We start from the raw sequence: 16,814 nt of genomic DNA on the forward strand, positions 1-16,814 counted from the left end.
TGGAATCCGAGGACTATACAGGGAATGACATAAGGGAATCCTGCAGTCGAATGGGGCAGATGCTGGACATTTTGGGGCCCAAAGAGGAAAATTACGAGGGATTAACGGGCTACAAGGGGAAGAATCAAGAGACCCCCAGCCTTACCAAGGACCAATGCAGGACACACATGGGCCACAAGCAAAGAGGCAGGGGATTCATGAGAAACACAAGGCATGACACTGCAGATCTATGGTCCCATCAGGGACGGACTTAAAAAGTCTAGGGAAGCTCAGGGGCAGACAGACCACAAAGGAATAGGAGTGAGAGAATCTAGGAAACAGATAAAATTGCTAGAGATCAAGGATCGAAAAAGGGACAGATTTGGGGAATTAAAAGAATGCACAAGTCATGCAGGGATCTAAAGACAGGCAGATACCAGAGTGGGGATTTAGGAGCCACAAACCAAACAACATGGGATGCACCAGTGCTAATGTGGGGATCGACAGAACAGTAAAGGGCTAACACAGTGGATTTAAGGTCAATGTCCAAACAAGAAGATCTCTGAATGTACAGATAAATACAAGAACCTATGAACCACTATAGGTGATAACCAAAGACACATTATGCTCAAAGACAATGATGCAGAGGCAGAAGGGCCACAGAGCGTGAACTTTGGATAAACAAACCACAAGGCATGATCACATCACTGCATAGGAACCGCATAGCATTGGAACAAGAGCTACACATGTGACAAAAACAAGGACCTCTTTAATTACACCGCCACTGCAGGGAGGTGCAGGCACCACGCACTGACCATTAAGGGGATCCAAGAACGATGCAGGGCAACCAACAGTGATCACTTCGACAATCATGAGAGCTCCACACCAATGTAGGGCTACCTATTTACTAAATCAAGTTTTATTGTTGTACAAAAAAAGACATGCCGAGTACAGAAATCTATATAAAAAAAGGTGTTCAATAATGCATCTCACCGCCTGTGCAATAAAAAGTATTCTCTCAATTGAGAACACCAAGGTATTCTTTGGGGTTTAAGGACTTAAGTAGACTTGCTATAAACAAAACCCACAGCAATTATGTATTAGAGCTAAAAAAAAACGCTATCTTTTTACAAAGGTCATTAAACATTACGGCGTGCAACTTTTAGCTTCAAATCTCATATTTTGCACCCTTCCTTTTTTGTCATTTTAAGAACGTAGAATGAATATATGTTAATTAAATTTTCCGTGGCATCCTGCATCAAACCTCTATCAGTAATGTTCAGCATACATCCCGTTGAGAAAATCATGGGCTCTCATAACCTTCTCTATCTTTTTTAAACAGGCAAAACTGGGCATCGTGACTTGAAACCAGAACATCATCTGAAGTAGCACTCACTCCTGAATAGCAATTAATGTTCAGAAAAACCAGAAGGCCCAACCGTCCATTAAATCATGTCACTCGGTTTATGGAGGTCAATCTCACACACAGTTCCAAAGAGAAAAACACTACTAATCAACCTTGACGCCACCTGCCTAGATGCCTAAAACAGCATTGTTATCAGGACGTCCCAACACTAACTCATCCTAAATACTGTTATCCTTTCGCTCTCACATTTCACCCAGCTGATCTACTGAAAACATGTACTCCCTCCTACCATGACGTTTCTTAAGGCCAGTCGGTTCACAAAACTGTGCCACACAAGTATACTCATGCTGCTCAATTCTCTTTCATATTTTCCGTTTAGAATGTAATTCACCAACAATAGCCAAAGCTGTAGGGAAAAGTCACCGTATATACCCCTCTAGCACCCTCGTAGAGAGGTTCAGCTGGTATCTGCACATACGGTCAACTGAATTTGTGGGCCAATCTATCAAAAGCTTTCCATCCCTGGGGTGTCTAAGAGGACCCCTCAGCAAAAAAACAGGGTAGGTACTTCACCTTGAATAGAGCACAATGTATCAGAAGGGGGCCTCTCTATTTTGATTTCTATAACACAACTCAATTAGGTATGGCCCAAGAACCGAAGTCCTTGTGGGATAGAGTGTCAATCGGGTACAAGTCCTTTGCTCCCCTTATAAGGGGATTGGTCTGCCAGGGAATTGCTGGTCAGTTGTTCCTATGGGAGTGTTAGGCCAATGTGTGGATCTCCTTCATGTAAAAAGGTTATTTTACTCTCAGTAATGTCTGGGAAGCTTTTACGCTGCTGCAGTTTGTGTGGTATGAGGATCTGACATCTCTCCCAATGGAGCACTGGGGGCTCACATTCATGCAATTGTCCTCTCTCGCTGGGGTTCCGGGTGGTTTGCCTAAGGTCGAGTGTTGCACTGGGGCCCGCTAAGGTGCTTGTTATCTAATGTCTCTCTAGGAATGTCACAATATTTCCCCTGGGATACAGCAGCAGGTCGGTCTGGAAGTGGTCCATCCTAGGGTGCTGTCAACAGCATGTTTGCTTCGCCTCAGGCTTCCTTTCTTTAAGGTTCTCTTTTCAGAAAGTATGCAGAAAATGGGGTCCACCAGTGGTGCATAAGGATGTTCACCTTGATGTACCTCGCTCTGGAGTGCTCTGCAGAGGGGGTCCCTAGGCTTCTGTCTGCATGGAAGGGATTCCCCTTAAAACTGAATAATGAGTGTTCGTCTTGGCAAGAGACCCCTCTCTGAGGTCTCTTTAGCAGGGAGGTTCTCCCAGCTGTGGTCTGCGAAGGAGGAGGATCACCTTAGCATGAGCTCCCTCTCTGATTGGGGGTCTCTGCAAGGGTTGTGGAGGCATTCTTCAGAGGAGATCTCTATGAGAAGAAGCCACTGGTGAAGCTGCATCAGGTGATTCACTTTGACACAAGCTGTCTGGCGTTCACTACTTACACTGGTGCAAGCCCTTTGTCTGAAGTTCTTTTGGCAAAGGCTGTGACTCTCCCAGACAGGGCTTTGTATTGTGGAGGGTCTCTCACAGCTGCAGGAAGAACAGGGTTGGATTGGCCTATAGGGCAACCAGTCAGCGCTCGAAGGGCTAGTTTGACAGGTCAGTGTGTGGGCCGATTTCAAGACAGTCTGGGGGATCTGTTTTATGGTCTGGTTTTTAATGTTGATATCCCTGATATTGTCACAAACACTGCCTACAGCAAGCACCAATGCACGCAGTTTCACGTACCTTGCGAAACACATATACAGCATGTCTTTACAAGTTCAAATCTACCATGATTTGAAGACATGGGCAACTTTTTTTGCTGTCTAACGCACTGGTGGGGCCTGTTTTATTTTGATGCCTGAGTCTTTTTTCTGCCTCATACCGACCTTGATGAAGGACTCACTATGACACAATTGGGATTGTGTGTGTGTGTGTGGGGGGGGGTGATCGCGCTGATGGGGATACTCTTTAAGGAAGTTGATGGTCTACCTAGGAGGATGTGGAAATAGGCCTTTCCCGTGAAGATCCATGTAATCTACATATGTGTCTCAAGGGTATTCACGGGTCAGAGTGGGGTGAAGAAGGTGTCTTCAGATGCCCACATCCAGTAGGCTTGACTGGGACTCATCTTGACATTAATCAGTCTACAGATCTGTATTTGCGGCTGATGCGCGCGGGAAAAATACAAGAGCGGTCAATATGGCTAGGTGTTATCCCACCCACTCCCATCCCACCCCCCACGGAGACCGCCCGCTACTCCTCCCGACCTCAATTATGGTACAGGAGATTATCTGGTACAAGTCTGTTAAGGATATCTCTTTGCAGAGGTTTAAGGTGGTACACTCCATGGGAAGATGTCCACCAAACGGAGAGGAGACTGATCAAAAGCATGGTCTCTCTATGGATCACACATTCTCTTTTCGCATTAACTGCCCCAGGAGGCTAGATGGAGGAGGTCTATGTGCATAGGTCACAGGCGGGGAGCGAACAGTGGGAGACCAACTGGATATAAATGTATGGATCTTTTTGCAAGGGTTCTCAGTTACCGGCAGGTTCTACAGAGGGATGCCTGTGCAAAAAGTGTAATAATGATCACATTGCAGAACCCACCACCATCCCAGGGGGTACACTGACGGGTTGAACTTGGCACTAACCAGTTCATTTATCTCTCTGTGCAAGTGGTCCCAGGGGTGGAGAGTGAGAGACGAGGGTCAGCGTAGGAATCAATCCACCTTTTAGTATGGGGGTTCAAGGGGGCTCACCTTTGCGCGAGTCACGATGTGTGTCGCCAGCTTCACTACGGCGAAGTTGCCCTTGCCAATGGTCCTCTCCAGCTCATAGTATCCGATCCGGGCCAGACCTGGACCACGGGGTGGGTGTGCGGGGGGAGCCGCCGCCATGTCTGTCAGTGCGGGGGTCAGGTGGAGGGGGTCCGCGACAGTCACTAGAGCTGCGGCGGCGGCTCGAGCACCGGGGGACAGCCAGCACGCATGCGCAGGCACCGGGGGCGGAGCCGGGTGTGCAGGCACCGGGGGCGTGGCCTACGGCAACTGACGTCAATACTGACGCTCGGAAAGCCCGAGCAGTAGAGGGGCACAGCTACAAATCTGCGCATGCTCATTTGCACGTCGGGAGCCCTAGGAACACCTTTCAGTCAGGCTTAACGTCATCTTGACTTCACTGGAAATATGGACAGAGCAGGGGAAAAAGCGCGATGGAAATGAACATAAAAAAAGGACACGACGTTTTGTCCATATGTGAAAAGCCAATGAGAGCTTCTCATCAAGAGCAGTAGCCATCATAGAATATAGGTAAAGGAGGAAATCTGTTACCAGTGGTACGGAAAAAAACTTCTCGAAAACTGTATTAGCTATATACGAAATTAAAAAGCTAGTTAATTGATATGCTCAAAAATGCATTGCGTTGAGTTGCTTAATATATTATTCTATTCTTGAGGACAGCATTGCAGTCCTTTATGATGTATGTTTTTTACAATGGAAACTGCTACAGTTACCTCGATAAATCATGTTGTGACACTGAGTTTGATCAGGAGGTACACATTGTCTCTGGATTTTCATATTTAAGTATTGCTTTCACTAAAGGATGGTTGACATATTTTAAGATGGACAGACAGGATGCATGCCTTCAAGACTCTTTCTGTGCCTTAAAAGCACGCTGTGTCCTGCAGCAACCCCATAAACCATCGCAGCAGCAACCACAATTTGGCCTCCTTAGTCCACGTGATGACACTTGTACTAAGATGACACATGAGGACCGCTGAGTCCGAGCGAGCGCTTCTCAGGGACCAGCGATAACCCTGGCAATAAAGACATCATAAAAGTTAGAGGGTGCTTTGCAGTGTGACCCACAGCGGGAATAAAACATTTTCTAGCATTCACAACTAGAATTTTCAATTCTATTAAGGACACTGTATCAGGGTTATCGACCCTGCCGGGACACACGAGGATTCGGGGCCGATAGGAGCGTGCCTGGGGACGGAACCAGGAAGAGGCGACGAGCGAGGAGGAGGAGAAAAAGGAACAAGATGCTGCGGAACCGAAGGAGGAGTGCGAACGCATAGGAAGAGGAGAAGACGCACACAACCGCGACAGGAGGAAAAACCACGCCGACGGAAACACGGAGGAGAGCTTGAAGGAGGGTGCCCAGGGAAAACCGAGCGCCGACGAAACCGGCAAGCCACAGTTTCGGGACTCAGAAGCCAGCTACTTCCAAGGAGGAAGGTGGATAGCTCAGGTAAGTACCCGTATCCAAGGCTCTGCTAGCACCCTGCTAAAAAGAAAACAAGAAAACAACGATAAGGGAGGGGATGAAGGGGATCCCACAATAAGAACAAGTGAAAAGGGGCAATTACGCAAAGAACTAGACTCCTAAGGGAAAATGCTTGGTGTTTTTTTTATTTTCAAAACACTCTTCACAATCTCACTTTAAGGAGCACAAAATCTAAGTGAATCGTCACAGAGTGATCACATTTGACACTAGCCCTTCACTTACCTCCCTAAAAGTACTATAAGATATACCTGTCCCCAGAATAAAACACTTATCTTCTGCCGCTCTGTCTTCTGTCTCTCATGCTCCTGTATGGCGGCAATGGGACCTTGAGGCACACCTGAAAGAGACAAGACGGAGAATAATGTACACAGACCACCAAAGAAGAGAAAGGAGAGATAGAAGAGAAAAGACAGAAGGAAAGAGACTAAAGGAAGAACACAAGAAATAAAAGAAAATAAATGGAACGATTAAAAGAGCGCCATTATGGAATGTAAAAAAATAAGTACACAAACGAGAATAAATAAATTACTGTTTTGGGACAGACTACTGTGAGTTATCTGATTCTATAAAGCCTTCTAAGGGGTGATTACTGTCCTTGAGTAACCCACAACAAATATTGGTGTCAGAAGTAGGATTATTCCCTACCTGTAAAAGGAATCATGGAAGAGAACCCCTCCCCCCCCAGAGGATATGATTAAACTACTCGCTGAGGCTCAAAGACATTTACAGTTAGTATGGGAAGAACAATTGTGAGAAGCCCGAAGTGATAGGGAGACGTTGCTGTCTGCCCTCAAAAGTCAGGCTACTATTTTAGCGAACAATCAATTGGCCCACAAGACAGCGATACAAAAATTGACTGATCCCACAGCCACCACACAGGTCCATCAGAATGTACCCAGTTCAGTTTCACAGAAGTTTCAGGAAGGAGAAGACCCGGATGCCTTCTTCACTAACTTCGAGAGGGTGGCTGCATCGGCAAATTGGCCACAAGATAGTTGGGGATAGTATGTGACACCCCTATTGACTGGGACATTACAAGCTGCATACCAGCGGTAAATCCAGGGGGAACAACTCTGTATGGGGATGTCAAGAAGGCTATTTTGGAGCGAGTAGGGTTTGACACCGAATACTACCATACAAAATTTCGAAAAACCTAATGGACACCCATGGAAAATCCCAGAGCTCTTTACTATAGGATACAAGATTTAGGCCTGAAATGGTTGAGTCCCAGCGGTACTAACAGGGAAGAAGTGATACAAATAATATTATTGGAACAGTTTTTAGACGCCTTAAAGGTCCAAACGCAGAATTGGATTAAACAACACCCGAATATCACAACAACATCTGCCATAGAGCTGGCATATGCTTTTTATTGAGCTCCTGATTTTAGAGTAACTCCCCCTAAAGGACAAGCTATAGTAGGTAAACATGTTAGTCCTTTCTCAAAACCTCGATTGTCGAAGAGTCCAGAGGGTATCCCTAGCTTACGCTTTACAGAAAAGGAACCTACTCAAACCCCACAGTGTTAGCACTGTGCCCGAGAGGGGTCACATTGCGTGCAACTGTCCCCATAAGTCACCAAAACCCGAACCAATTGAGATAGGAGTAACTAGAGAAAGGGTGTTATGTACAGGCCGAAACACACCACAGTACACCAAAGAGTTGTTAGTGAATAATAAACCCATTAAGGTATTGATTGACTCCGGATGTAGTCAATCGGTGATTAAGGCTAAATTACTGGCAAAGGACCAATGGCGGAAGGGAGAATCAGTATCCATTTGTTGTATACATGGTGACAGCAAACAATACCCAATAGCGGAGGTCAATATAAAATGGAGAGGATGGGAAGAAAACTTGACAGTAGGTATAATACCCCATCTAGTGGAGGACATGATCATTATTATTATTATTATTATTAGATATTTGTAGAGCGCATGGCTACCCGGAGGCGTCCGAGCACTAATGCAGGACCATTGAACAGATAAAGCTGACATGCTATAAAGGAAAAAGAAAGGTCTTGAGCTTTTTATGAAACTGAAGTTCTGAGTTTTCTGATCGAAGCTCCAGTGGTAAAGAATTCCATAGGAACCAACTATTACGATTTCCATAAACTACTGGAAAACCTAAACGGAGACCATGGAGGAGACCCTTGGCTCGAGGAAGCCCCTTTTTCCCATATTACAGTTAACAAGGGTAAGGAGAAACCAAAATTAAGCAGGCAAGAGAAAAGAGAAAAGAAAAGGAAATATCAAACAGATGTTAAAAACAATCCTTTTCCTTTGTCCCCCACAGTAACCCCTTCTGTGCCCATTACATAATGGTTACGTCCTGCGGCACAGTGCTCGTGTGCCCACGACGTAGCCATTACGTCCTGGGCACAAAGCCCAGAGGGAGCGCTAGCGCTCCCTCTGTGGGGTTCCCACCACCCCCAGCCCCGCGACGTCAGTGCGTGATCACACGCTGACTATCACAGAGGCCCCCTCCGAGCTTCCAGCGTGATCGGAAGAGAAATGCTCAGCATTTCTCTTCCGATCACATGGAGGAGGCCTGAGAGGCTTCAAAGGGAAGGAAAGGAATTTCCTTCCCTTTGAAGTCTCTCAGAGCATTTCAGAAGACGGATTGTAAAGCAATCCGGCTTTTGAAATGCCCACTAGACAGGGATTTATTCATTACAGGAAATTGGCATAAGGGGAGTGACCCCTTGGGCAAGGGTCGCTCCCCAGGGCAGGGGGGCATTTTTTTTGAAGGCCTTATCTGCCCCCAGGGAAGGCAGAAACCTCTAGGCAACAGGGATCATTTTTTTGTTTGTTTTGTTTTTGTTTTTTTTAGAGGTGGGGAGCGACCCCTTAGGCAACAGTCACTCCCCTAGGGGGCAAATTATACTTAGGCCATTTCTGCCCCCCTTGGGTTTAAAAACGTATTGCATACCCACGGCTCGTAGAAACTTGTTGAACAAGAGGTACAGAAAATGTTAAATGCCGGTATAATTGAAACCTTCCACGAGCCCATGGTGTTCTCCAGTGGTTTTAGTTCTGAAACTAAACGGAACAATCCGTTTTTGTATTGACTTTCGACAACTCAGTGCCATTTCAGACTTTGATACCTACCCAATACCCAGAGTAGACGAGTTAATTGAACAATTAGGACAAGCATGATACCTATCCACGTTAGATCTCACAAAGGGGTACTGGCAAATACCTCTAAACCTGGAGGATAAAGAGAAAACAGCTTTTTCCACCCCGTCAGGATTATACCAGTTTACAGTGTTGCTTTTTGGCCTGCATGGAGCCCCTGCCACATTTTAACGCTTAATGGCCAGAATATTAAGGCCCCATATTGGCTACTCTGCAGCCTATCTAGATGACATAGTCATCTATAGTGAAACTTGGGAACAGCACATAAATCACCAATCTAGGATATTTTGTTCCGTACTAGAAGCAGGATTAACATCTAATCCAGAGAAATGCAACTTGGCAAGGAACTCTATTGCCTACCTTGGATGTAACATAGAGAAAGTGCATATACGACCTCGAATCGACAAAGTCGACACCATCACTAAAATACCACCCCCTAAAACTAAGAAAGAAATACGGTCCTTTTTGGGAATGGTGGGATATTATTGTCGTTTCATCCCAAATTATTCCACTCCTGCAGCCCCTTTGACTAATCTCCTAGGAAAGAACAATCAAATAAAGTAAGTGCATTAACAGCTCCACAAATTGCAAGGTATCAAACCCTCAAAGAATTTCTGACAACCAAGCCCTTCCTACACTGTCCTGACTTTAAGAAGCTGTTCTGTTTACAAACAGATGCATCAGTTTTGGGCCTGGGGGCTGTACTTTCCCAGAGTGATGAGGAGTCCGATGGTGTATATTAGCAGGAAGATGTTAGCGAGGGAAAAACACTAGCCCACTATAGAAAAGGTGTGCTTGGCTATAAAATGGGCCATAGAAATCTTGCAATACTATCTATTAGGACATCCTTTTACCCTTATCACAGTCCATGCCCCACTAACATGGTTAGCCTGCCATAAACACACCAATCCGAGAATATTACTGTGGTTCATGGCACTCCAACCTTTTGTATTTTAGATACAACACTCCCCTGGCTTACAAATGATAACTGCAGATTACCTCTCAAGACATCCTGTAGATTCAGGACTCAATCAGCCCATTTCACGGGGGAGGGAATGTAGCCGCTCTGTCTTCTGTTTCCTCTCATGTTCCTGTATGGCTGCGACGGGACCCTGAGGCACATCTGAAAGAGACAAGAGGGAGAATAATGTACACAGACCACCAAAGAAGAGAAGGGAGGGATAGAAGAAAGAGACAGAAGGAAAGAGACTAAAGAAAGAATACAAGAAATAAAAGAAAAGAAAAGGAACGATTAAAAGAGTGCTATTAAGGAATGTAAACAAATAAGTACACAAATGAGAATAAAGAAATTACTGTTTTGGGACAGACTACCGTGAGTTATCTGATTCTATAAAGCCTTCTGAGGGGTGATTAAGGTCCTTCTTGAGTAACCCACAGCAGACACAGAGACAAGTATTATCCTTCTATTTCTTCCCTCTGTATTTTTTCAGCAGCCAGTCAAGTAAAACTTTATTAAGGCACTACATTTCCTATGATCACACAATAGTCACATATCTAACCAAAAATCCCAGCCCTATATAACCGTCTCACAACCATAGAGCTTCTTCTTTGTTTGCACAAGTCCAATGAAACAGTTAAACAGTCTGAAATCCTGCAACCACAGGATCTTAAACCCACTGGAACAAATCATCGTCAGCTCCAACAGGAGCCCAGCTCAACGATCTTGGTTCCCAGGATCCCAAAGTCCTCAGACTGCAACAACAGGAAGAAGATTATCCAATGACAAACTCAGGAAGCAAGGAGGCACATTCCCAAACCTTCGGAACGCCGTCCAAAGATGAATCACTGGTCCTCATTTCCTAGCGAGGAAGTAAAACACCTAAGTTGTAAACACTGGTCCAAAAAAGGACATATCAGAATAAATACACAACGTCATCTGGGAGTAAAGACCAATATATATGAAACAATCAATCAAATATATACGCACAGACTTGTATGCTAATAAATGGGTAGGATAATCCTCGCCTCTATGTCCTTAATAGAATTGAAAATTCTTGTTGCAAATGCTAGATTCTTTTTATTCTATGCCCGGACCGGAGGCTGCGATTATGCTTGTTTAAAGCTGAGCCACCACCACAGAATCAACTTCCACAATAGGCTTTTAATAAAATGATTTAAACGTAGATTCTGACAACCAATCTGCCACCTTTAAAATATTATCTGAACGAGAACCCAAAGCAAACACATTTGGAAGCCATTGCCCCTCTAGCAGAGTGAGCGCCGACATAGAGATATCAATTCTGGCTCTGGTCAGAGTGGCAGATGCCACTGGACGAAAAGGTTTTTGAATAGCGATCAACAACTGATCTCTCATATCTATACAAAATTCATCAGTACTTAAATGCTTTCAAACATTGCACCACACAAAGTTTAGAATTATCCAGAAAAGCTGGATAAGATACTGACTTGGAATTACATTTAGTCAATTGTGAAATATAAAAAGTAACACCCTCACGAGAGAAAACTCTTCCCGCCAGATCTAAAGGTCGTACATCAGACACATGCTTACATGAAAACCGGCACAAGAGCATGGTTAATTTGGCTAACAGTTGTTTCTGAGAGATATTTTTTTCCTCCGGCCAAGTATCAAACAACCATAGGCCTATGTTAACATCCCATAAAACAGAACATATAGGCTGAGGTGGCTTTGTCATGCAAATACCTCTCAGCAATTTACACACTATGGGATGTTCAGTAGTGGGTTTACCATCAATTGGTAAATGACCTGCTGAAATAGCAGATCAAAAATTGTTCACTGATTGGTAAGCCAATCCCCTGGAGGCCAGGCAGGACAAAACATTTCCGGCCAAGTTACAATCCGCTTCAATGGGATCTGCACCCCTATTCACTGCACCAATTACGCCAGCATCTCTATGTGGACGCATATTGCTTGTGTGTGCCCGAGGACCAGACTTGATAGGTGAAAGCATTAGCCTATTGTGAAAGGGTCAGGATATGCCATCTTTCCTGGAAACTTTCTAAGCCACTAGAGAGGAGATCTGACCGTATCAGTGGATGTGGAAGGCCCACTGGATCCAGAAGGAGGTTCCAATAGGAGGGAATCAAAATCGGACAAGCACATACCATTCCTGGAAGAACAACAGGAAACCACACTGGTGCTCCCCAAAGTGGAGTCACAAAGATCAGCTCTGCTCCCTGTCATCTCAACTGCACCGAAACCCTAGGAGTCATCATGAATGGGGAAAAGGCATAACCCGGGAAAAGAGATTAGTGCTGAAGAAATGCATAGATGGCCTGGGATTCAGGATCCAGACGCCAACCCAAAAAAGCCAGGGTCTGCACCGGGGAGTTGTAAAACTCTAAATTGTAACCCCGCATAGCCTCGATAACCCAAGGATCTTGTATTAAGTTCTGCCAGTTGTCTAGAAACAACCTACTCCTGCTCACCCGTAACATCCCTGAAAACTGGATTATTCTCACCTGTGGAACCGAACTGTTGAAAAGAGCCTTGTGCCACTCTGTATTTTCCCTTTTGAAAATGGTTTCTGTTGCCTCTGGGTGGGAGGGCTAGAAGGTGGGATTGTAAGAGGAATCTTGATTTCCCCTTCTACCTTTCTCATAGAAACCTCGTTGTGGGCCTTAATGATAGTCATGGCCAAACGCTCACCCCCTGCAGTGCTCGGCCCTGCCAAAAGTGGATGAAAGACCTTCTTGAGAACCCCCTGTGTCTTATCCAAGTTACTGTAAGTCACCACAATTTTCGACTACTCCTTCAAAAAGCAATTCCCAAACAACAGTCCTTGCGCTATGTGGTCTGACTTAGAAGACGCGAGCTCGGTGAGCTTCGGGTCGAGTTTGAGGAGGATGGACCAACACCGCTTGCAGGATATAGCACAGTTTGCATGTCCCAGCTGACAAAAGGCTCTTTGGGCCCTGGCGACTAAGACATCCAGGTCAATGGTGATCACTGACATTTTAGCGTGGTAACCTTATTCAAGTATTTTAATTAATGGGCCTGATACGTCCAGTAACTTCTCTTGGCAATTGCACCAACCCCAATCAATACCCTTCTTGAGGTCTTTAGAATATTTTTTCAGATAGGTTATTAAGGTGGGGTCTATTTCTAGGGTATCGTGACCTTGGCTGGAAGGTCGGGTTTGGGGCATTCAGATTGCAGCTGAACCCTGACATCCTTGACGAAACCCTGCAGGATATGAGATTGTACATAAACCACCACTTCCTGAGGTGGGAGCCACACAGTGGATTATATCACTAGGTTCAAAGATAAGGACCTCTGTTTGCTGCACCACATTAGTGTGGCAAGTCTTTTGTTTGTACTTGCTAGGGCTCGGATCATCTTCTTGATCTGAGTAGAAATTATGTCTTCCTGCCTCGGATCAGTAGTCATAGGGACAGGTGGAGCGCTATAGTTGTGATCCTTTGTCAGCCACTCTGCTAATTTCCCAAACTCTGCAGCATGGGGGCTCTTAGGGTTTTTTGCACTGGACTTGGCTTGGGAAGCTGACTGGCCACCCCAAATCTGCAAAGGGGGGTTGGGATCCAACCTTGTTTTTCTGCATTCCCATACAGGTGTCTTTTAAGGGGTTCAGTGGCCTTCACAAGGGCTTCATTCACAAAATGTTGCACCCCAGGGTCAAGCCAGTCCACCAGGTCCTGCTCCAGGTCCCCACTGGTCATCATAGTAATAGCCCTCCATGTTATCATCATGATATTCTGACATCCTTACTAGCTGCCCAGCAGAGATTCAAGTGCCTCAGGAGGGAAAAAAGAGCCAATGTGCAGGAGGAGACAGACGCCAATCCACCAAACAGGAGCAAAATGAGGGAAAGTAGACAGATAGCCCCCCCAAAGAAGTTAAGTATAGCTATATGACGTGGTCCAATCCAATTAAAGCTTGGAGGGAGGACCTGCTAAAACTCTAGGCAGAGTCTATGCTTAATTTTCTAACCTGGGGGGGCAAACCAACCCACCAGGGTGTACACTGGGGACCAAGACAAAGGGCTGAGGCAAGAGACCAACACACGTGTTTCACCTTGTCTTAAATCATGCCTGCACTCACCACAATCAGCAGACTAGCTTTCTCACCTGCACGTAGGCTGCCCAATCGTCAAAATAGAAAGAGGGCAGCCCAAGGATCGGTCACACGTTCACGCTCTCTGTCTCCCTCTCCATGGAATCACAGAAGCAGGGATGGTGAGCTGCCCTGCTGGAAGGGTAAACACTCCCATGACTCGTGTGGCACACTCTTGGAACTACAAACACCCTTGGCAAGCGATGGGCACGGAGCGAACACGGCGTAAGCCGAATACAAAAGGAACAAAAGCTGTCACATGTGCACAAGAACGATGTCTATATCAATGGCAAACACATATACATGTCAAACAGCACTATATGAAGGCAAACAACAATAATCCTGCAAATGCCTTTGCTGGAAATGGGGTCTCTAATTGGCAGTGGTTTGCACCTTGTCCAAGTATAGACCCTCACTCTAGTCAGGGTAAGGGAGCCACACAGATAGATTAACCCCTGCTGACCCCCTTGGTACCTTGGCGCAAGCAGTCAGGCTTATCTCAAAGGCAATGTGTTAATTATTTGTAGACACAGACTAACACAGTAAAACACCACAAACTACTCCATACCAGCTTAGAAAAATAGCCAATATTTATCTCAGTAAATCAAAAACAAAACAAAAAAATCTAACATACACAAGCAAAGGTATGAATTTTCAAAGATTAAGGCCCTCATCACAACCCTGGAGGTCAGTGATAAAGCAGCGGTAATACTGCCAACAGGCCGGCGGTAAAAAAAATGGAATTATGACCACAGCGGAAACTGCCAACACAGACAGCCACTTTAACATACTGACTGCCACGGCGGTAGCAACAAACACCGCGACGGTAACCGCCAACAGCCAGGCGGAAGACAATGTACCCCCCACTGCATTACAAAAGTCCTATCCGCCAACTTTTCTGGGGGGGTACCAACGTCATCAAAAGCACGGCAGAAACAGTACTCTGAAGGGAAACAACCCACCTCTTGACACTCAAGGAAGAACCATGATGCCATGGAGCCCGAGCTGCATTTTTTTCCAATGTTGGTGTACCTTCTCATTCACCAGGAACACTAACGCCGGCGAAGACGACAACGGTGAGTACTGCACCTAGCACACAAGGAGGGGGGAGGAAAAAGAGAGTGACACTCACATGCAACACTCCCACCCCCAACACCATACACACAAGCAGATACAACAACATTACAAATACACCCCGTAACCTCAGGAATAATGCAAGGACGAAAGGAATGGAATAAAATGAGTGTAATAGTACAATTTTAGATGTATACGTCCTTAAACAATAAACGGTATGTACAATATATACAATATATACAATATATACAAAGGTAGAGACAATGCCCACTCCAAAATGTTCCTGGCCCACGGGGCCATAACACAGAGGCCAAGGCCACACTTGACTACTGCCTCAATACGGAGAGAACACTGCAGGGGCATCAGGTCGAAAAAAAACAGGCACTTCTTCCACTGGTTCTGGAGGGGGCCTTGTGCCCAGTGTGCTTCATCCTGCCAAGGAGGGGGGTGAGTGGATGCCTTCTTCCACTGGTTCTGGAGGGGGCCTTGTGCCCAGTGTGCTTCATCCTGCCAAGGATGGGGGTGAGTGGATGCCTTCTTCCACTGGTTCTGGAGGGGGCCTTGTGCCCAGTGTGCTTCATCCTGGCAAGGAGGGGTGAGTGGATGCCTTCTTCCACTGGTTCTGGAGGGGGCTGTGTGTCCACTGTGCTTTATCCTGGATGGGGCAAGGTCACAGTCTCTCACCTGGGTGTCACACCGACAGGTGTTGCAGGGGCCAGGACAAACTGCAGCCCATGTAGTCACTACTACACACTGACAGCTGCTCAGTGGATATCAGTTGCGCTGCAGGTGGCGGTGCTGTCAGTGGTGGTGGTAGCCTCCAGGCCTTCACCTGCAGCCTCGGACGGCTGCCCACTGGGGCTGCTGCTGCTGGCGGCGGGGCAGGTGGCGGTGCGGGCCGTGGTGCAGGTACTGGTGCTGGCTGCGGTGGTGGTAGCCTCTAGGCCTTCACCTGCAGCCTTTGACGGCTGCCCACTGGGACTGCTGCTGGTGCCAGTGGTGCTACTGGCGGTGGGGCAGGTGGCGGTGCTGGCCACTGTGCAGGTAGCAGTGCTGACCACAGCAGTGGTAGCCTCCAGGCCTTCACCTGCAGCCTCGGATGGCTCAGGTGCCATGGCTGGTGTAGTGTGCCCATTCCTGCCCTTGGCAGATGGTGGTGCCTCCTTGCTTCTTCCAGATGGTGTCTTTTTCTTGCTCCTTGCTGGCTGGTGGTGCCTCCTTCCCCTTGCTGGCTGGTGTCCCCTTCTTGCCCTTGCTAGGTGGCGAACTATTCTTGGCCTTGGCAGGTGGTGCTGGCCCACTGGCTGGGCTGACGGGTGCCTCCTTGGAGCCTCTCACACCTGCAGTTGCTGCAGAAACCACAGTGGCTGTGGACTGGGTGGCTAAGGTCCTGGGCTGGGTTCTGGTCACCCTGGCCCGAGGTGAAGGACGGGGGGGGGGGGTGGGGGGAGGAGTAGGGAATAGGTCAATGTTAGTGAGGAAAAGCTTCTTAGGTACACTAGGGCGGGAAGAGGGTGAAGGTTTGGGTGTGGAGGGAGAGGGAGTGGTTGTAGGAGGTGTCAGTCTGCTGTGTTTGGGTGCAGGTGCATGGGCTGGATGCTGTTGTGAATTGGATGGATGTTGGGTGTCTGATTGCTTGCGTTTGTGTACTTTGGGAGGAGGGGTCACAGACACAGTGGGAGAGGACACAGGGGACGTGTGCATGGATGTGGCGGTGGTGACTGCCAGTGAAGGGCATGTAGTGATAGGCGTGTGGTAATGGAGGCAGTGGGTGAGGATGTGGTGCATGGAGGTGTGAGTGGAGACGCTACTGGGAGGGAGGAGGACGACGAGGAGGCAGTGGATGTTGGCGTGTCTGCA

At 46.8% G+C, this 16,814-nt stretch overlaps 1 protein-coding gene across 5 annotated transcripts in view; it reads right to left on the reverse strand.

The window, feature by feature from the left end:
• The window catches only part of SIK3 (SIK family kinase 3), a 585,214-nt gene extending 580,815 nt beyond the window's left edge, over positions 1-4,399 (reverse strand). For all 5 annotated transcript variants that reach the window (XM_069224967.1, XM_069224965.1, XM_069224966.1 and 2 more), the window contains exon 1: positions 4,145-4,399. In XM_069224967.1, coding sequence (XP_069081068.1) covers positions 4,145-4,282 — 138 coding nt within the window. In that variant the 5' untranslated portion in view covers positions 4,283-4,399. The remainder of the gene's footprint in view (positions 1-4,144) is intronic.
• Between the last annotated feature and the right edge of the window lie 12,415 nt (positions 4,400-16,814).

This window comes from Pleurodeles waltl, chromosome 3_1 (assembly GCF_031143425.1).
Source record: "Pleurodeles waltl isolate 20211129_DDA chromosome 3_1, aPleWal1.hap1.20221129, whole genome shotgun sequence".
NCBI lineage: Eukaryota > Metazoa > Chordata > Amphibia > Caudata > Salamandridae > Pleurodeles > Pleurodeles waltl.